General features: G+C 40.8%; 1 protein-coding gene across 1 annotated transcript; it reads left to right on the forward strand.

The window, feature by feature from the left end:
• The first annotated feature begins 200 nt into the window (after positions 1 to 200).
• On the forward strand, positions 201 to 22,148 carry mdh2 (malate dehydrogenase 2). Its single transcript, XM_033045955.1, has 9 exons — positions 201 to 357; positions 4,031 to 4,199; positions 10,695 to 10,778; positions 13,565 to 13,674; positions 14,820 to 14,945; positions 16,291 to 16,368; positions 17,376 to 17,475; positions 19,059 to 19,210; positions 20,515 to 22,148. The coding sequence occupies exons 1-9, from the start codon at positions 292 to 294 to the stop codon at positions 20,647 to 20,649; spliced, it is 1,020 nt and encodes a 339-aa protein (XP_032901846.1). The 5' UTR covers positions 201 to 291; the 3' UTR covers positions 20,650 to 22,148.
• The last annotated feature ends 412 nt before the right edge of the window (positions 22,149 to 22,560 follow it).

Here is a 22,560-nt window from a genome sequence, read left to right on the forward strand (position 1 = left end):
GGCGAGAGGGGCGCATGCGCAGACGCCTCCCCCTTCCTGAGTGCAGCGCCGACGACTGACTGCGGAGTGCGCATGCTCTGCGCTGCATCCTAACGTGATGTGCGGGGCACGACCTCCGTGACGTCGCTGGGGCGCCAGCCAGCCAGTCAGCGAGAGGGAAAGGGGAAACGGAAGAAACGGATTGGTCGCTGTGCGCCCGGGAGAGCAAGTTAGGATGCAGCACCGTCCTCGCTTTAGTCCTTTAGCTGCTGGAGGTCGTTCGAGTCACATCGCTTCGGAGATCGGCCTGAGATGTTGTCCCGTGTTGTTAGGCCTGTTGCCGCCGGGCTCGGCAAGAGTTTCTCCAGCTCCTCACAGGTACAAGGCAGCGCCAAACGGATTAGCGTTAAATGCCTTCTTCCCCAGTCTTGATCGGTTGGTTAGTTTAGTCCCCCCCTGTGGTTAGAGCTGAAGGCCAGGCGGGCTCTGCATCAAGGCCTGGGGGTCACCGATCGGGGGAGATGGAGAAACTAGGCGTTTGCATAAAAGAGAAGGGTTTCGGCCCGAAACGTCGCCTATTTCCTTCGCTCCATAGATGCTGCTGCACCCGCTGAGTTTCCCCAGCAATTTTGTGTACCTTCTGCTAGACACTGTTGCCTCAATGGCACTTAGTCTCGCCGGCTGTAGGCAAGTTGGTGTTGCTCGGCAGTGTAGTTGAACGTAGCGGGTTACTGTCTCAGATACCATTCACGGCCTAATTGGGAATTGGTATCTGCAGTCTGTCCTTGTTGCTTCATCTGGTATTGCACAGTTAAACCCAGGATCTAATGTGAGCAATGCAGATTATTTGGGAAATGGCAATAATGGATGTCTCACCTACTGTCATCTCATTTCCTGCCCCTTTTCCATACATGGCATTAAAACTGAGTTTTACCCCCTTGGATTTTACCTAACTGGTATAACATATCTGCATTTACTCCATTGCTTTTTACTTTTAACATGTCAAAGGGAGGCAGGATAGACTCTTAGGAGAGCTGCAGAGTTTAATGGTAATACTGTTGAACAGTGGCCAGTGGTGCGAAGTGGCCAGTGACCAATGTTCCAGTGCTAAAAGAAGCAATGGCAAACACTTGTTGCAGATAACATTACATTGAACCAGTTGCTTGTGACTTTTAAGATTGAGTCTAATGTTAGTTTGTAAATTTAAAAAAAATTGCTGCATATTACACCATTATCAGGGTGTATTTACTACTTCAGTTTTTACTATAATGCATATGAAATTTAGTAATTGTTTGTCAAATTGAGTTGTCTCTCAGAGGAATGTTTATCTATATTGTCTTTTGCAACTGAGTATGTGATCTACATTCAACATTCAACACCAAGGAAAAACTAGAAATTTTACTTATCTGTGAAAAGAACTTACTATATCTCTTGTTTGATTCAGTGAAGGGTCTTGACCTGAAATGTCACCTATTTCTTTTCTCCAGAGATGCTGTCTGACCAGCTGAGTTACTCCAGCTTTTTGTGTATTTTCAGTTTAAATCAGCATCTGCAGTTCCCACACAAAAGAATGTGCTCGTTTTGGGATACGATACACTGCATTTTTGCCACAATTGACTTTTGGACCAGCATCCAATTTAAATTTTTTTTAAATGTGTATACTAACCTGGACTCCAGGCATGGCTGGAATTCATTGATGCAGTAATATTGGCTGACAATGTGGTTTGTTATTTAAAAAAAAGACAAAATCAGGAAATGCTGAACTCTGAAACAAAAGCCTCTTAATTGTGTAAGATACCGTCATTTTGTCATCTGACTTTAATTTTAAAATGCCTTTCGATAACAAACTTTCCTGATTTTAAAGATTCTGTTCATTATGCACCATGTCAAACATTAGCAGATAGAAGATCATTTCTGATCTCTCTCACAATAGCACTGGTATGACCTTAACCAAAGTGTTCTTTGACCTGCAAAAGTAATGCTAGCTGTCGAAGGTTATTGGAATGGCATTAACAGAGTGCCTATTGTTGGAAATGTTATTTTGTATACCTATGCTTGTCACTGCCAGCATGCTATAGATAAAAAGTTGCTCCTTAGGTTCCAATTAAATGTAACAGTACAGGAGGCTGCAGACTGATTGGTCAGAGTTGGAATGAGAACTAGTTATTTTCTGTCTGCATCATTTGTCCATCTATGATATTGATAACGCTTTTGCTGCCCTTGCCCCCACACCCGCTCCAAAAAACCTGGGAGTATCAGACATGCCAAGCCTGACTGGTCAGGCATGGCTGCCTCCTCTGCATTTTGCAACTCCACATTCTTGACAAAAGGCCTTTTGGCCTGAAGTGTTAACTGTCCTCTTTTCAAATATGCTGCCGGACCTGCTGAGTATTTCAAGCATTTTGATTTTTTTTTAGTTTTAACGCATTCTCTTTTTTCTTTGCCTTCTGTAACATTCATAAGGCATAGGATCAGAATTAGGTTATTCGGCCCATCAAAACTACTCTGCCATTTGATCATAGCTGATCTATTTTTTTTCCCCTTTCAACCTCATTCTCCTGTTTTCTCCCCGTAACCTTTGATGCCTTTACCAATCAAGAACCAACCAGGTCCGCGTTAAAAATCCCCAATGTCTTGGCCACCACAGCTGTCTGCGGCAATGAATTCTGCTATTCACCACCCTCTGACTAAAGAAATTCCTCCTCGTCTCCATTCTAAAGTTATGTCCTTTTATTCTGAGGCGGTTTCAACCACCCCCCCACCCCTCATCTTCATAAACTGCAGCAAGTATAGGCTCATCAAAAGAACCATCAAACGCTCCTCAGATATTAGCCCAATCATCCCAGGGATCATTCTCATAAACCTCCTCTGTACACCTTGCTGCTCTGTATTCCATCTTTCACAGAGGAGCCAACTGGAGTGAATAATTGTTTCATTTTCTGTATTTAATTTGAGTAATCCTTTGAATTATGTAAATCTGTTAACTAGCAATACTGCATTAAGCTTATTGGCAATTTAGAGTCTAAAATTGAGATACATATAGAACTAGTATAGTTTACATTTAAATGTCACAGTGGAATATTGAGTGCTTTAGGCTGTACCCTCCAGGAAGGGAATGTTCAATTTTGCCTCAATCTAGCCTGGTATTGAGGTGCGTGTGGGGTTGAAAATGGAATGCACTACTGAAGTTAGCGATTGAAACTGAGGTCACTTCAAGTTTTGGAGCAAGTTAAAATTGTAGTTGTAGCAAATGAAGCGAAAAAGATGAGCGTGGGACATTGACAGTAGCTCATTGTGTTAACACTTCTGAACAAGTGACTTGCTTCCATGTAGTATTTTTGTGGCGTTCGTGAACATATCAATTTGTACAATGCAACCATTTTTAATTTGGTATGTCGTCAACCAACCTAAGCGTAGCTAGGTTCTCATTTCGCTTCAGTGTTTCATTATACATTCTGGGATGTATCTTTATTGCCAAGAAATTTCAAAAGGATACCACGTAGCAATATGGACTGTTGAAGTATTGCCAGTAAGTGTTTGTGTTGCCATTTTCATTGACACTGAGACTAGTAAAGGAAAAGAATGGAAGGGAGTTGAATCCTAGTCTACAGGAAGTGTAATGGGTTGACCAATGACCCTTGCAGAAAACTTGAAGTTAGAAAGTGAGAGGTGTAGGAAAGAACTGCAGATGCTGGTTTAAATCGAAGATAGACACAATGCTGGAGTAACTCAGCGGGACAGGCAGCAGAGAAGGAATGGGTGATGTTTTGGGTCGAGACCCTTCTTCAGACTGAAGACTTTTGTTAGAAAGTGAAATGTAGCTGTGACTTCAAGATTAAATTTGGAGGAATTATGGGGGAAATCGGTACTTGTGTAATCTTAATATTAACCAGGTTCATTGTAGGTCGAATGGTTGTAAGAAGTGATTTAAAATAAATTGCATTAGAAAATAACAAGCTAGCTTACAAATAGAAGAGTTTATTTTCTAGTTTATTTCTACTAAGGGCTTTTGCAATCAAACTTGTAATATTTCACATTTTCTTTCGTGCAGAGCAATGCCAGGGTGGCAGTATTGGGTGCATCAGGTGGCATTGGACAGCCTCTCTCTCTGCTACTGAAGAACAGTCCTCTTGTAAGTGAGCTCTCGCTATATGACATTGCTCACACGCCTGGTGTCGCAGCAGATCTCGGTCACATTGAGACCAGGGCAAAAGTAACGGGTGAGTACAGCTTTAAAAGAGGTCATAAGTGATAGGAGCAGAAATAGGCCATTTGGCCCATCAAGTCTCCTCCATTCAACCATGGCTGATCTATCTCTCCCTCTGAAAAAGCTACTTTCTTAACTACTAAACCAGGTTCGCTTCTTAATAAACAGACACCACACAAACTGTTTGGTAGACCAGATCAAAACTTTACTTAACATCGGCCGATGGAAGGAGGGAGGACTCCAGTCAAGTGACCATTACAGACACTTGACCGTCCTCCGTTCACCTTCTCCGAACAACAGAATTACATTGCCTTAAATAGGGTTTTTTTGTCCCCTTAGCACATTTCAGACATTAGTCATGGTCAGAGGTACAGGAAAGGGTTTCCACAAAATGCATCACATCAAAGGTCTTTTGTTTACATAGTACAAGATAACATTGGCCATTTGGTTTACGACATTTTATCTTTCCACTTCCCTGTTCCTCTCTCATCCTTCATAAACATTGGCTATTTGGATAAGGCCATTTTATCTTCACAGAGATCACCCTAGCTCTGTCATTTGGTCCTTCATAAACATAGGCCATTTGGTTTATGGCATCTTACTTCACAGATATGACTAGCTGTTTCTCTCTTCCTTTCTCGCCTCCTCCCCCATAACATTGGCCATTTGGTTTATGGCATCTTACTTCAAAGAGATCTCTCTAGCTTCTCCTCTCTGCTTGTCACTTGGGAGACAATGTTATAGGATTTATTATCTCACACACAGCAACCTGAGGCAAGCCTAATTTGAGACTAAATATAAGCTGCAAACTAGCCCAGAAACCTATTTTAATATCTTCTTATATTTTAACTAAAATTCAGCTTCATCATTCCATCCTTTTATCAAATTTTTGATAACAACTACAGTCCTTGCTGAGTACATACGAAAACCATAAGCATCTCATCAGACAAATTAATAGTACACTAGTAACACAATCATTTCATAGTGGACAATCGTTCCACAAGTCCCTCCAAACATTTTAAATGGCCACCAACCTCCCCCGGACGTGACACTAAGATACTACCATAGGACAGGAAAAGGATCATAAAAATTGCTCAGCCTTTATTCGGCTTCGCTTGGAATTCCCCGTGTGCTGGTGTAACTGGTTCATGCTTCTCTTGTGTGGCACTGCATTTGCAACATAACAATGCCTTGTCACAAATATACTGTTTCCTAGAAATACACCAGTGCCTTGGTTGTGGCAAAAACAGGTAGATTTAACTGGCCTTTGCAGACCTCTTACTGTCTGTAGTCAGGGTATATTTGCTGCGCTTGTCATGTTTGACTTCAATCTTGTTTAAAAGGAGGTGTGTACCATCCTTTAAATGTGGGTTAGTCCGCAAGTTTGCCATTCTGAAGAAAGTTCAGTCCATGTGGGCTGGGCCACCCCAGAATAAAGGGTGCATCAATAGCCCATAGTCCTTGTTTCCACAAACTGTTCACAGTCAATCAAATGTATCCAGCGACGATGATCTTCAATCTTTACAGCAGTTCATGTTGTTAGCAACACTTGGTTGTTCTTTTCAATACAGTCTCAATTTTTTCTTGTCCCAGCACCATCATCGTATAGCTTTTATGGCTTCCAGCAAAGCTCCTCCATCCTGAGAATGTAGATCTGGCAAGACATGGGTTAATTTCCATCCATACATAATTAGTTAATTGCCCAGGGCCTGTAAGTGGCTTCCCCCCACTCTCCAGGGGGTGGACACAGCAGCTTTTCCTGTATCAATCTTGTTCCCAGCTGAGTTTCTCCAGCACTTTTGTCTTCCTTTGATCTCTCAGCATCTCCAGTTCCTTCCTAACACTTCCCTGTGAATTTATTCTTTAATTCGATTATATCCGAAGAGGCTCTCTCCACCTGAATATTCAATTCTCCAAATATGTTCTCTTCCCCAATCTACTTCCCTCAAACCCCCTTTTGTAAGTCATAAGACAATTTTTCATCTACCTAATTTCCCTCACACAGCACATGCTTCAACATCTTTTTGTTTGCTTGAAAACAGTAATCTTGCTTCATTTGCATTTTAAAAGACAACCTCTGTTATCATATCAAAACAATCTTTCCCACTCAGAATCAGTAATCAATAATACATTTTCTTTTTCTCTGTAATTTTGACATTTCCAATCTCATTTAACACTTTAATCGGGAAGAGTCTTTTTTTTTAAACTTGGTTCAAAAGATTTATAATCAACCAACACATTTTATCATTCGAGTATAGCTCCGCCCCCCATTCATGCCTGTTTCTTAACGGAGCACACCATAAACTGTCTGTCCCATTTGCATTTTAAAGGACAAACTTCTTAAAGCGACACACAACTTTGCTCATTGCTTCGAATTTCACACATTCCACATAAAAAACATTGTTTTACAAGCAGTACATATACAAAAACATTGTTTTACCAGCAGTATATAATATTTCATCTTCAAAGACATCTCTTTGTAATTTACTTTCCCTTTTTCTGACAAGATTTCTGTTTACCAAAATCCTGGTTACCTAACCCTAATTGGACATTGATCCAGATCATGATTAGTCAGACTCCCCGTGACTTTTCCGTCCATCAAATTTTCCTTCATCCCCAATTTTTTTTTATAACATAGTTGCCTGTCAGAAAAAGGATTTACCTCCGGGGTAATTTTGTTTTGCAATCCCCATTGACTCTTTCCACCATCCCAGATGCCTGTGGGTGGTGTACACAGTGAAATTGCAGTCGAATATTACAATGTGCACATTTTTCCTTATTAATAGTGGCAATAATGAGGACCATTGTCTGAGCTTATGACATTAGGTAGGCCAAACCTGGGAATAACTTCTCTTAACAACAATGTTACCATAGTTTCAGCAGTATTATTAGTGGTTGGTAGAGCTTCAATCCACCTGCTAAATAAATCTAAAATCACTAAGCAATATTTATAACACTGGGCCCTTGGCATTTCAATAAAATCAATCTGTATGCATTCAACCGATCGTGATGGCATTGGCGTCACCCCTGAGGGTATCTTAATTGCTTTGCCTGGATTACTTTGTTGGCAAATTTTACATTCAGAGGCCTGCCACCACGTTTCCTTTGTTATCCTATCATTCCTTCCTTACCAGCATGGGTAAGACGAGTAAAAATGTATCGAATACACCAACTTGTCCAAGCGGGGTGTGCTGAATCAATGGCACAGCCCTCTTGTTTCCATAGTTATTATATATAAGAGGCGTCCCTCTGTAATGTACATACCTCCTTCATGTTTGGCAGGACCGTTCTATTTGCTAGCATCTGTTTACGTGCTGTCACTACACATTTGGATGTACAGGCTGCCTGTTTGGATACACTATCGGCAACTCATTGCCTTTTGCTATAGGGTCCCCAGCACCAGTGTGTGCAGTACATTTAACAATGACCAGCTGTTCTGGTAGCATCAATGCGTTAAACAAATTACGCAAAGAAAGGCATTCCCGTGCTCCCAATCCTGGGGAGCTTTGTAAGGTCAGAACTTCAAGGTATAGGGATGTTACTGACGGAACTGTCCCAGGTAAAGATGCCATTGCTACTGGTAGGGCATAGGTGGACATGTGGACATCTCCCAAAATTATCTAACTCCTCATCTTCATTACCAAATAGGGTCGTCGTGCCAGACATGAAGTCTCCTCCAGAGGATTTACCAGTACTGGGTTTATTTTTTACTAACCATCACCTGTTTCTCACCTCCTGTCTGTCTTTTAATTATTTCCTCTTGTTCCTCTGCCCACTGGCATTCTAGTTGCAATACGTTCCATCCTTTCCTAGTGCTTTCCTTGTTTCTTAACTCTATACCCTTCTTACATACAGTATCCATCTAACTTCGAATTCTACTTTCCTCATGCTTCTCCTCTGTTCCTGCTTTCCATGTTTTAATTCCTTTCTTCCATTTCTTTCCTGTCTTCCTTTCCCATATCAACATCTCTACATTCCATGTTCCCCCTACTGGCCAGGCTTCATCCATTAACCATTTGGTCAACTTGTAACTTAACATTCTACATTTCTTATTATACCTAGGATTCAAATAACACATATGTTGGACTGTTATCCAGAGCATTCCCCATAGATAGATAGAAAGAAAGAGGAAGAGAAAGAGAAAACAGACTTCTTAATTCCGAATCGTTCCAAATATATCAACCAGGCCGACTCGCTACTCGAGACCCCAGTTTCTCAATTTGGCTGACTTTTTAACTCTTTAATATACGACCCAAGTGTCTCAACGAAGCCGACTCGCTAACCAAGACCCCCGTTTCTCAACCTGGCAGACGTTTTATCCCTTAAAATAAGCCCCAAGTGTCTCAACGAAGCAGACCCGCTATCCGTGACCCCCGTTTCTCAACCTGGCAGACTCCTTAACTCTTAAAATAAGCCCCAAGTGTCTCAACGAAGCAGACCGGCTATCCGTGACCCCCGTTTCTCAACCTGGCAGACTTCTTAACTCTTTAATATACAACGCCACTTATTTCTCAATCCGACAACTCTTCGGATGTCTCAATAAGCCAGACGCAAACCTCAACCCCCGTATCTCAACCCGACAAATCACGGATGTCTCAACGAGGCCGATGAGCCCTTAGTAGAGAGAGAGAAAAAAAAACAAAGAGAGAGAGAAAGAGAAACCGCTCAAGTCCTTCTTAAAAATATACACAATTCCTTCTTAAAAATACATACACAATTCTGTCTTAAAAATACATAACACAATCCCTTCTTAAAAAAAAAACCATATAAAGCCCAACTGGTCTTACCTTTGTCTGTTTCTAAGAACCTCGGCAGGGAACCAATTCAATGTCTGATGAAGGATCACAGATGTTCCCGGGAGTTTCTAGGGAGTCGGTCTGACAAGGGGGCCGATAGAGCTCAGTTATCTCCCTTCCAATCCCGGCAACCTCTGCAACCTCTTGCACAGTCAGCTGTTGATGTGGTCCCAGCGAGGCCTGCATAACTACGCCAATGAAAAAGCTACTTTCTTAACTACTAAACCAGGTTCGCTTCTTAATAAACAGACACCACACAAACTGTTTGGTAGACCAGATCAAAACTTTACTTAACATCGGCCGATGGAAGGAGGGAGGACTCCAGTCAAGTGACCATTACAGACACTTGACCGTCCTCCGTTCACCTTCTCCGAACAACAGAATTACATTGCCTTAAATAGGGTTTTTTTGTCCCCTTAGCACATTTCAGACATTAGTCATGGTCAGAGGTACAGGAAAGGGTTTCCACAAAATGCATCACATCAAAGGTCTTTTGTTTACATAGTACAAGATAACATTGGCCATTTGGTTTACGACATTTTATCTTTCCACTTCCCTGTTCCTCTCTCATCCTTCATAAACATTGGCTATTTGGATAAGGCCATTTTATCTTCACAGAGATCACCCTAGCTCTGTCATTTGGTCCTTCATAAACATAGGCCATTTGGTTTATGGCATCTTACTTCACAGATATGACTAGCTGTTTCTCTCTTCCTTTCTCGCCTCCTCCCCCATAACATTGGCCATTTGGTTTATGGCATCTTACTTCAAAGAGATCTCTCTAGCTTCTCCTCTCTGCTTGTCACTTGGGAGACAATGTTATAGGATTTATTATCTCACACACAGCAACCTGAGGCAAGCCTAATTTGAGACTAAATATAAGCTGCAAACTAGCCCAGAAACCTATTTTAATATCTTCTTATATTTTAACTAAAATTCAGCTTCATCACCTCAACCCCATTCTCCTGGCTTCTCCCCATAACCCCCTGACGCTCATACAAGAAGTTACCTCTGCTTTAAAAATATCCATTGACTTGGCCATCCACAGCCTTCTGTGGCAGAATTCCACAGATTCACCACTCTCTGACTAAAGAAATTCCTCCTCATCTCCTTCCTAAAGGAGCGTCCTTTAATTCTGAGGCTATGAGCTCTAGTCCTCGACTCTCCCACTAGTGGAAACTATCCAGGTTGCTTTGAAAATTGACAAGCAATTATTTCTATTGATACTTGTGTAATGGTGTTCTTTAAACATACCATCCATTGACAATTTCAGCCCAGTGAAACCAGCCACTTAGCATGGGACATCCTGGCTCAGCCATTATATCTAGGCTACGGGTAGCCAACGTATAAATGTTCACATTAATTGGCCCTCACAACACCATTCATTACAGTGCTGTGTAAATAATGCTTCCATATCAAGTGATTTTTGGGTTTTTTTCTTCCCCGAATTGTGTTGAAATAGAACTCATCCATAGCCTGAGGATGGCCTGTACTAATTTTACGACATCCTAGTTCTCTTATTTAACTGTTTGAGAGACTTGCCAATGCAAATTGCCTGGTTCATTACCTACAATGCAATGGTAGTTACATTTCAAAGAAAAGGAATTGTGGAGTACCTTGCAGAGTTTAATGACTATAACTTATTCAATGTAATTGCAATTCTTTGTAAATGTGTTTCTCCCTATTAAAACAGAAATGTTGTTTTTGCTCAGGCTTTATGGGTGCTGAGCAGCTGCCTGATGCTTTAAAAGGATGTGAATTGGTGGTTATTCCTGCTGGAGTACCGAGGAAACCTGGTATGTACGTAAATCCTGGAGCAATACGTTGTTGATTAAATCTCAACTTGCTTGAAAAGACACGTCAAACCTTGACAATACGTCCCTGCTTTGAAATGGCTTGTTAAAAGCAAATATGTAATTATATGGGTCACACAGCATTCTGTTAGGGAGGGAGAGGGAAAATCAAAATACTAGAAATTATAAATGTAAAGCAGAGGAGTTATAAACACCCAGGTTAGGCAGCATCTGTGGGAGAAGCAAATGGCCAACCCTTCAGAGTGATGGGCCTTCATCATAACTGAGTACTTTTGAATGACTATTTTGAGTGTGGTGATACTTTAAAATCATTTCAGAATATCATATTTTATTGTCTTCCTCGGTGTCTGCAAAGCCTCCAATTTTGATGTTGCAGCCCTCCAGCCAGTATAGCTTCCTTCCACTACAACCCTCCTGTCTTCATGAATAAATCAGTTCTGCATCCGTACGACCAAGTCGCCATCAATCCCATGCATCTTGGTCTTCTGGATCAGTCTACTATGAGGGACTTTATCAAAAGTCGTACTATAGCTTTATGAATGAATGAATGAATGAATGAATACGTTTATTGTCATTGCACAATACTGTGCAACAAAATTCCATTACATCTCCTCCGGTTAAAAAAATACAAACACGACAACCATTAACACATATGTACACTTATTAGTAAAAAATAAATAGGTATTTTAAAAGAATTTATAGGAATTTAAAAGAATTTGGCGGCATTTCTTGGAATTACATTTTGCTTCCCCAGCATTCTCTGTTGGAATTTAGCCCTTTTATTGCACATGGGTAGTCCTGAATCGCCTCCCAGAGGGTAGCAGAGTAAAAAGGTGGTTGGCAGGGTGGGATGTGTCCTGCTTGATATTTACTCAATTATGAAGGCTTTTATTAAAAGAGGATAGGGATGCAAGAGTAGAGACTTGTATAGAACTTGGTGAGATCAAATCTGGAATATTGTCTGTAGATCTCGTCCTCCTTTTGAGGATAGGATGTACTTTCAATTGAGTAGTGCAGTAAAGTTTTGTCAAACTTGCTTCTGAGATGGTGCTGTTGTTGAATGAGGGGGGGGTTCAGCAGGTTAGGTCTGCTCTCTCAAGTTTGTGATCTTGTTGAAATGTGAAGTTGTTTCCATTTGGTTGTGTCTAGAGCTAGGGGACAGTCATCCCGCACAGAAGAGAGGAAATTTCTTTGAATAGGAAATGGAGCTTTGGAATTCTCTTTGCAAAGCAACAGTGTAGGTTCACATGAGTGTTCAGGCCAACATTGAGACGTTTAAGATATTAAGAGATTTGAGGATCTATGGTGTTGAGTACAGAAAAGGTGGTTCTTAAATAAATTAGATATAATCTTGATGAATTATACCGTGTGTGAGTCGCAGAGTGATTTATTTCTGATTTGTTTCTGGTGTTCTGTTCATAAGGTCATAAGCGATAGGAGCATATTTAGGCCATTTGGCCCATCAAGTCTACTCTGCGATTTAATCTATCTCTCCCATTCTCCTACCTTCTCCCATAATCCCTGACACCTGTACTAATCAAATGTTCTTTCATAAAGGCACCAACTTGCATTTTATTGAAACTTTTTAAAATTTTTGCTGTAATAAAGAAATCTCTTCTTCTAAAGAATACTTTATTTAGTTTTTGCTTGTATCGCAACCTCAACCCAAGTAATGTAATTTTCATCAGTTTTTCTGGTTTCGTGTAATGGAACAGGGACAGGCCATACTGCTCACAATGTCCATGCCAAACATGATGCAAGTTAAACTAATCTCTTCCTGTATGTCATCCATTCTCTGCATTTTCATGTGCCCATCTAAAAACTTCTTAAAATGCCCCTTTCAAATCTGCCTCCGCCATCATTCCTGGCAGTGCCTTTCTACTCCTCTGCTACTCCCTCTTATTGGGGGGTGGGGGGGGGGGGTTTCCCTGCACATCTCCTTTAACATTACCACCCTGGAAAAAAGATCTCAGTTTCTACCCTATTTATGCTTCTCATAATTGTATATATTTTCATCAGATCTCTCCTTAGACTGACGCATCGAGAAAACAATTCAAGTTTATCTAACTTCTCATGATAGCTTAAACCCTCCAATCCAGGCAGCATTTTGGGAAGTCTCTGCTGCACCATCTCAAGAGCCTCCAGAACCTTATTGTAATGGGGCAAGCAAAACGGCACATGTGTACTAATCAAAGTTCTATAAGGCTACAATGTGACTTCCTGACTCTTTTATTGTTTAGTGTACAATGTTTACATATTCTGTTGTGCTGCAGTAAGTAAGAATGTAATTGTTCTATCTGGGGCACATGACAATAAAACACTCTTGTCTCCTCTAATTTTGGTGTTGTCTGGAAACCTGCCAACCAACCAATCTACATTTGTGTCCAAGATTAGTTTAGTGATTTAAGTTTCAATCTATTTCACAAACAAGAGCATTCCCAACAAAGCATTGCAGATAACTGAGATGGAAAGCATATTTGATTGGGTTACTTATAAATGATGAGTAAAAGTTTCTTGTTTTTATCACAGAAGCATATCTTGAGTTGAAATATAAACACACATTTTCTCATGCCATTGCTGCTGTTAAGCTTGCACACTGTTAAAACGCGTTTCGAATAAGTTGCATACATTATCACTCAAATATGAAAAAATAAGTTCATGTGTGGAGCTGGGAAATATGGAGGGATTTATTTACAGCTTGTATTTATGATCATAAGAGTGCAATTGTGTGGATATAGTGTAAATATTAAAATTACTTCTGATTTCAGGCATGACTCGAGATGATCTGTTTACCACAAATGCTTCAATAGTTGCAGATCTAACAGAAGCTTGTGCCCGGCATTGTCCAGAGGCAATGATTTGCGTCATCGCCAACCCTGTAAGTGAGTTCTATAAGCTGGTAATGCCTGTCGTAGACAAGTGCCAATTTGACACATATTTGTGGCACAGTCATCTACAGAGCTGGAAATCTTTGTCATTCTCCACCTTGGAAGGCTGTGATGGTTACATTTAAAAACTGAAATTGATTTCAGGATATTTACAGAATTGAGAGAGGAAAATATTTTAAGGTGGAAAATAGCCTTGTTTAATGGTGGAACAGGCAGAAGAGGTCAACTTGTCTGCTCTTGGTCCTAAGTTATTTAAATATGCTGTGGAAAACTGTTTTATGTGGTTGCCTCCAACAATATTGCAAAATACTGCCTAAAGTGGTGGTGGCTCGAATGGCTGCCTTCTGCACCTATTTTCTATGTTTAAAGGGTTTTTTAAAAACAGTTTTGCCTTGTTTTGGAAAATACTGGACACTGAGTACTGATAAATAGCATTGATGTGATTATATCAGGAGCAACAATTCAATTTATTGAGATACCAGACTAAGGATGCAGAGATTAGCAGTGACGAGATGCATCTTGTACTCAGTTTTCTGAGTAAGGAATACCCCCAATGTTCTAACCTCCAACCCTGCTTGGGTAAAGGATCCCAGAAGTTAACTACCCTCTGCAAGAAGAGATTCTGATGCACCTAAGTTTTAAATGATCATCCCCTGGATTGAAATGCTCCCATTAGCAGAAAAATGTAAACATCTACATTGACATTCCCCCTTTTAAATCTTGCAAATTTAAGTAAGATCGCCTTTCTAAACCAAAGAATGCACTCAACGTGTTTAGCCATAAGTGATTGGGCAACCTTTGCATTTTAGGATTGGCCTAATATGCGTCTTGTATGAGCAAGAAATGGCTGCCTCAAATATCCTTCGAGTTGCGCTTGCATGACTGGAACTTGTAAGTTTTTGTTTTTTTTGAGTAATGAGTTTTTGTTTTTTTTGAGTAATGAGTTTTTGTACCAATTGAATTGTAGTTTGGTCTTTAATGGTATTACAGAAAGGAAACATTTCAGAATAAATGCCAATCTACAAAGTATACAGACCCTTCTAGGGAAGCACAACATTTTACAGAATTTGTACAAAACAGTTTGTTTTGATATTCTCTCTTGTTCTGATATTGTCATCTGTAATTTTTTTTCAAGGTGAACTCCACAATACCAATTACATCAGAAATCTTCAAGAAACATGGAGTATACAACCCTAACAAAATCTTTGGTGTGTCAACATTGGATGTCGTCAGAGCCAACACCTTTATTGCTGAGCTTAAGGTGAACATGAAATTGAATGGTCTACACCTTGGTCATAGTCCTATTTGTGGCTATTTTAATTGTGAATCCTTTGACATGAATCAGTGTTACTTTATCCTTTTCCTTTGCACAAATAATTTTGGGAAAGACAGAACTTTGAAAAGACCTGGTACTAATCCATATTGCAGTTGAATAATGATTGGGGTACATAAACAGCTAATGCAGTGTCATGTATCAAATCTTCTGCTGCAGTGTTTGGGGGGAACTGAATACATTGAATAATACATTAGATTCCATAATCAAAATGGTGGTTTCTTATTCTACTTTACTTTTGTAATAGACTATTCTATTTCATTATTTATTGGTTTTGTGATCCATGTTGGGTTTGGTTTCGGATGAGTATCTAATTTTAACTGAAGTTGCTTACATAATAAATAAGTTGTTATATTTGTAGCGGCAGATTTTTATATTGTTCAAGAGATTACTCCCGCTAGCCGCTAAGTGGACTGCATGGTTAAGGGGAATGTCGTTATACGCATGCGAGCTCTCTGTCAGAGACCTTCAGAGCTTCTTCACAGATAAATCTTCAAAACAGTCCTTTGATTAATAAATTCTTTATTGTTGATGAAAAACAATAAAGTACGTCCAAACTTCTTCTGACTTTTACACAGTTGAAAAATAACCCACCTTGTTTGGGTAAAATGCGCCAAGTTTGAAGTGAGAATCAAATTTAGAAATCTTCTGCAATTAAAAATAACAACTAGAATGAAAAAATTGAAAATCAGTTTTTCCAATAAATCAATTTCTAAACGTGGACTGGATTCAAAGTTAATGACTAATGTACAAGGAAGACAGAATAGTTTTTTTGCAGTCAAGTCCCCAAAACATTTGGGTTTCAAAAAGGGCAAGTTAGCCCTGACTGAAAGGAATGTACTTTTGAAAATTTGGAGACAAATAATACAAATTTGTATTATTTAAAAGGCTGGTGAGCTTTGTCTGTCCGATTTCTCGTGCTCAGCTTTTTTAAATGTATTGTCATCAGCCAAAAATCAAAAAGTATGCTGTTCGTTCAATACATGATCTGAAATTGTTATGCATGTACTTTTTTCTATTACTTTTAAGGGTTAAATATCTGTTTACCAAGTTACAGGATGCTTTCTTGGTGGTTCAATTCTTTGTAAAGAAGACAATTAAGAATGCTGAGATTTTCCTTGCAGATTGGAATAATTGGGTGATAGTCGACGTTCTCCAAGAAGTGCACATTAAGTTCAATTCAGCCAATGGACTCCTGACTACAAGACTTAACGGTTACTGGACAATTGTTCCTGCCTCTTTCATGGAACTTTGCATTCTATTTGTTTTGCAGGGCCTTGACCCCGCACGTGTGTCTGTACCAGTGATTGGAGGCCATGCTGGAAAGACCATCATCCCTCTGATCTCTCAGGTACATAGGCTTGATAAAGACAAAACGGTAGATGATTCTGCTACTAGGTGTGCCGCGGTTCTGTATATAAGAAATACTAAGTCTTAATTTCCCACTGTTGAAAGCTACATCATTGTCCAGAATCCAGAAGAGAAATTTCTTTAATCAGAGGGTGGTGAATCTGTGGAATTCATTGCCATAGACAATGGTGGTGACCAAGTTATTGCATATTTTTAAAGCAGAGATTGATATGTTCTTGATTAGTAAGGGTGTCAAAGGTTACACGGAGAAGGCAGGAGAATGGGGTTAGGAGAGAGATAGATCAGCCATGATTGAATGGCGGAGTAGACTTGATGGGCTGAATGGCCTAATTCTACTCCTATTCCATATGACTGCATTTATTGGAGAAATGCTTCTCCTGTTATCGAGAAACATTGGTATGGGTTAATCGTGTCTGTTTGTAGATTCTTCACAAGCAGGTTATGTAAGCTGTTGTCGTTCCCTCTTTGCTGTGAAATAGTCCTTTGTAAATTATTAGCATTGCCATTTGTAATTGTAGAATTGTCACATCAGGACGAAGCTATTTGGCCCACTGCGTCTGCCAGTCAAATGTCGAACAAATGTTTCCCAGCTCTTGCCATTACTCGCAAGTTGCAATGCTTCAGGTATTTGTCCAGAGCCTTTTAAATAGATAAGGTTACCTGGCTCCACTGCACACTAAAGCAGTGAATTTCAGAACACCATTATTTTGGTGGGAAAAAAAATCCTCCATTCCCTCATGCATCTACTGATTGTTTGAACCCCTTCTCTCATATTGGTAGCTCTGCTGTATCCTGTAATGTAGGATTTTTTTTTCTTTTTAATGATGAACCAAGAAAATGTATTTCTGACCATCTGAAGACAGACAAATAAGTTTGCTGGGTTTTTTTTTGCAGTTAAATATATATTTCATGGGTTATTTACAATTGACCCTGTACATCTAAAAATGAGCATTTGTATGCTAACTTCAATTTCTGTTTTGATTTCAGTGCAATCCTAAAGTGGAAATCCCTCAGGATAAGTTGCAGGCTTTGACAGGAAGAATTCAAGATGCTGGCACAGAGGTGGTCAAGGCCAAGGCTGGAGCAGGTTTATTTACCATTTTTATAAAATATCCTCTGCCTGGTATCCACTGTAGGTTCATAATTTCTCAGTTTCTACCTTTTTTGATCAGGCTTCCTTTGTTAATGGGTTGTTTAGTTTAGAGGTACCGTGCGGAGACAGGCTCTCCGACCCACCGATCCCCGCGCATTAACACTCCTACACACACTAGGGTCTATTTTTACATTTACCAAGCCAATTAACCTACAGACCTGTACCTCTTTGGAGTGTGGGAGGAAACCGAAGATCTCAGAGAGAACCCACGCAGGTCACAGGGAGAACATACAAACCGTACAGACAACACCCGTAGTCGGGATTGAACCTGGGTCTCCAGCGCCGCACGCGTTGTAAGGCAGCAACTCTACAGCTGTGCCACCATGGCCGCCCACGGTTGAATACAGCTGAATTACATGCAAGGTTCGGTCAGATAATGACTCCTCAAACAAATGTCAATCATATTGGGTGCCACGCAAGCATCAATTCAGTAGCGTGTGCTGTTTACAATGGTTTCTTCCTTAATTAGTTTACTGAACTGAATTCCAATTAGTTTACTGAAGGCTCTATAACCTTGCTCTCTACTTATATTGTTAATGGTTTGCCTGATTCTACACCTTTTGGCTTCTCTCTCCTTGTCATAGGCGACAAAGTGGTGATGGAGGGTTGTTTTGTCAGACTGAAGGCCAGTAATAACTGGTATGCCATCGGAATTGGTGTTGTCTACAGTTGATTGTTATTTTAGGATTTGGATGTTAATGTGGCTGGTGTGTTTGTAATTTTGCAGATGGCATTTAAATTGGTGGCATAGTGGACATTGAAAAGGGTTATCTAAGATTGCTACAGGATCTTGATCAACTGGGCCAATGGGCTTGGAAAAGTAATTTGATTAAATGCAAGTTGATGCATTTTGATACCTGGGGAGTGATGTCGAGAACAGACCTTGGGGTCCAAGTACATAGTTCTGTGAAAGTGGCAACATGGGTAGAGATGGTTGTTGGTGCCACTTGGACAGGTATGTGAACAGGAAAGGCTTGGAGGGATATGGGTCAGGTTGCATTAGTCAACTGTTGGGCAACTTGGTTGGTATGGATGAGTTGGGCTGAAGGGTCTGATTCTGTACTGTGTAGCTCTGACTATGACTTTGAGATGATTTATTTATCTGCACATGTGCTACCATAATTTGGGGTTGGTGCCTGAAGGGCTGAGGTTTGATAGTAATGTGTTATAATCTTTGCCAGCAGTAATAGTGCTTCAATTCACCAAGATTTGAAACATCAGTAGCTGGGAATGTGAGAAGTGCATGTCAAATGGGTTCACTTGTAGATTTAGAGTAGCTGTCCAACATGCTGTCCTTCAAATCTCCACCTGTTATATAACCAACAGAAGCTCCCTCTCATAAGGGACTGTGAAATTTGATTTACTAATGCTGTTGCTGTTTGAACATTTTTTCCATTCTTGTTCTATATTTAACTAGGAAATGGATTTGTGTTCAGTTCTTGCCGAAAGTCCCTGTTAAATGAATATGCATTGTGGATATTCAATGCAGTTTCTGACTTTTCTGTCTGGCTATTTAGGTTCTGCCACCCTCTCAATGGCTTATGCTGGCGCCAGATTTGTCTTCTCACTCTTGGATGCTATGAATGGTAAAGAAGGAGTGGTGGAATGTGCATTTGTCCGGTCTGAAGAAACTGAATCTCCATACTTCGCCACACCTTTACTACTTGGGGTGAGTTGTTCACTTTCAATCTGGGCAGATTGTTCAGCTTTCAAATGTTTCCTCCCCCAATTATAAGTTGCAAGTGGCTAATCCTTAAAATACCCATGAATTGCAGATGTGGCTTATAAACAAAAATAAAGTAGTTGAATAACTCAGCGGGTCTGGTTTATCTTGCCCGAACCTCTCCCTGCATTCCTTCCCCCCCGCCCCCACCCAGTACAATCAGTCCGAAGAGCAGCCTTGACCCTGTCCTTTCCCTCCTCACTAATATTGCCTGACTTGCTTGGTTTCTTGAGCACTTTGTGTTTAGCTCTCTCAGCATTAAAAATAAAAGCTATAACCCTTGTCTATACTAATTCCATTAGTGTTCAATAGACAATAGGTGCAGGAGTAGACCATTTGGCCCCTCGAGCCAGCACTGCCATTCAACGTGATCATGGCTGATTATACACAGTCAGTACTCCGTTCCTGCCTTCTCCCCATATCCCTTGTCCCTAACGATACATCCTGAACTGAAATGTTGGATCTTGGCAAGGTACAGTCTTGCCATAGAGGGAGTACAGAGAAGGTTCACCAGACTGATTCCTGGGATGTCAGGATTTTCATATGAAGAAAGGCTAGATGCAGGAAGATTGTTCCCGATGTTGGGGAAGTCCAGAACAAGGGGTCACAGTTTAAGGATAAGGGGGAAATCTTTTAGGACCGAGATGAGGAAAACATTTTTCACACAGAGAATGGTGAATCTCTGGAATTCTCTGCCACAGAAGGTAGTTGAGGCCAGTTCATTGGCTATATTTAAGAGGGAGTTAGATGTGGCCCTTGTGGCTAAAGGGATCAGGGGGTATGGAGAGAAGGCAGGTACAGGATACTGAGTTGGATGATCAGCCATGATCATATTGAATGGCAGTGCAGGCTCGAAGGGCCGAATGGCCTACTCCTGCACCTATTTTGTATGTTTCTATGTCACCGACCCTTCCCAAGAGTCCTCTCTCGTGTGAAAGTGGGTGATATGTACTGTCACTATAGGGAATTGCAGTTGAATTCAGCTCTGCCCTCTTATGCAGGGATCAAATTAGTCATTGTAACTTTGAAGCTTCCTCACCTTTCTCTATTTTCAAAATCCCACCATCCTTTTCGCAGCAATAATGGGATCAGCTGTTTGAGCTGAGGTTGGTTTCTTTAGAAATAATCTGTGACCTTGTAACTTGGAATTCTCCACTTCTGGTCTCTTTTTACCCAGATCAATAGTGTGCTCTGAATTGGCTTTCAGAAAATGTCTGAAGTTGGTGTATTTCACTTTTATTTTTCCTTAGAAAAGTGGCATAGAGAAGAACCTTGGGCTGGGTAAACTATCTGCCTTTGAAGAAAAGCTTGTAGCAGAAGCTATGGGTGAACTGAAGGCTTCCATAAAGAAAGGCGAGGACTTTGTGAAGAGCCGAAGCAAATAATTGGTTATATCGATATGTATGGAATGAGGAAAACTCCTCCAGCCTGTTTCAAACCTCCAACACGTGTGGTTGCTTAGTGTTGGTTGCTGCTATGTCTGTTTGCTATCTATTTTTAAAACTCAATCGTCATAGCAGATGTAAAATTGTCATTAAATTACAAGCATTATTTCTCCAACATTGTTTTATAAACTTCCACTGAAGATTATTCTGCTACCATGCATTTCATTGCAAGTGCAAATAAATGTACACCTACAGAGAATCTCTGAAGTTGGCATATGCAATACTTGCATCCTGTGATTTTTCCCTTCTATTTCAAATACATTATCTGATAAATTGCTGGTGATGCAAAGCAACCCATTCATTTAAATCCTCTGGAAAATTGTTTGCTTTTGTTTTGTGTCTGATTCTTGCCCCAAGCAGCTGGTTAAAGCTGCTGCTTCTGCTATTCAGCAAGACCGTAGCTAATTCTGGTCTTTGGCGTTTATTCCACTTTGCTTTCTGATCTCTAATCCTCAATTTCCCCTTTAGTCCAAAAATCTATATCTCAGCCTGGAATATACTCAGTGACTTTATTCGTGGCTCTCCAGGGCACTATTCTAAAGATCCATCGTCCTGGGGAGAAATTTCATCGGAATCTTGAGCAATTAACCCATTTATCCTGAGGCCATGTTCTCTAATTGTAGAGTGCTCATCTGATGAAACATTCTTGAGGTAGCTGCATTGTTAAGCCCACTAACAATACCACATTGCTGAGATTGCTTCAATATCGATACCACCAGGGTGTGCTGCATGGTGGCACCCTCACCAACAATCTGTCTGTCTTTTCGTCTTTTTTTTGGGGCTATTTTTCGTTTTATGGGCGGTGGGGGAGGGGGTTGGGGGAAATTTTTTCTCAATCTCTTAGCTTTCTGGAGATGCGATTGTTTTCTGGATCGTATCTCCGGTCGCTCTGCGGCCGAACATCATGGAGCTGGAGACCTTGCTCTAGACTGACTGAGCCCCACTGCAGGGATGTGGACTTGCCACCGGAGCCAATCCCTTGCCTGGGATTGATGCTCCAACCGCGGCCTGCGAATTTCACCATCGAGGAGCTCGCAGTCTTGGATTAAGACCCATGTCGGGAAGCTCAAGTCGCAAGAGGTTTGACTAGCCCCAACCCGGGGTCCGATCGCCTGGTGCAGGGGAGCTGAGGTTCTTCCCTCCCCCCGGTTCAGGAACTTGATAGCCCAGACGCGGAGGGCCTGACCGCCGGCTACGGGAGCCAAGATCGCCCCGTCAACGGAAGGCTCGAGGCCCCCCGAACGCGAAGAACAAAGAAGAGATGAGATTGAACTTTTTTTTGTCTTCCCTCACAGTGAGGAACGTGGAGGAGTCACTGTGGTGGATGTTTTGTTAAAATGTAGCTTGTGTGCTCAGTTGCTTGTTATTGGTAACTGTACGGTAAATCAAATTCCTCGTATGTTGCAAAACATATTTGGCTAATAAAGTATTGTGATTATTATGTTTATGATATTTTATGTTTGAGTCTGCCAGATGAGCCAATACTCTCCTAAAACAAAATGTGTAGGAAAGAATTGCAGATGCTTGTTTAAATCGAAGGTAATGCAGAATGCTGGAGTAACTCAGCGGGGCAGGTAGCATCTCTGGAGAGAAGGAACGGGTGATGTTTCTGGACGAGACCCTTCTTCAGACATCTCCAGAGATGCTGCCTGTCCCGCTGAGTTACTCAGCACTTTGTGTCTGCCTCTCCTAAAACAACACATTTTTATATTATCTGTCAAGTGAACCTTTGTGCTGCTTCAGGAAAGCGTATCTTTCGTTGAGGAAGGATACCAAATCCTTGTGCACTGCAAGATGTCTGTGTTCTTGAATATTTTTATACTTCTACAGCAGGGGTTCCCAACCTTTTTC

This window comes from Amblyraja radiata, chromosome 28 (genome assembly GCF_010909765.2).
Source record: "Amblyraja radiata isolate CabotCenter1 chromosome 28, sAmbRad1.1.pri, whole genome shotgun sequence".
In the NCBI taxonomy this organism is placed as follows: Eukaryota; Metazoa; Chordata; class Chondrichthyes; order Rajiformes; family Rajidae; genus Amblyraja; species Amblyraja radiata.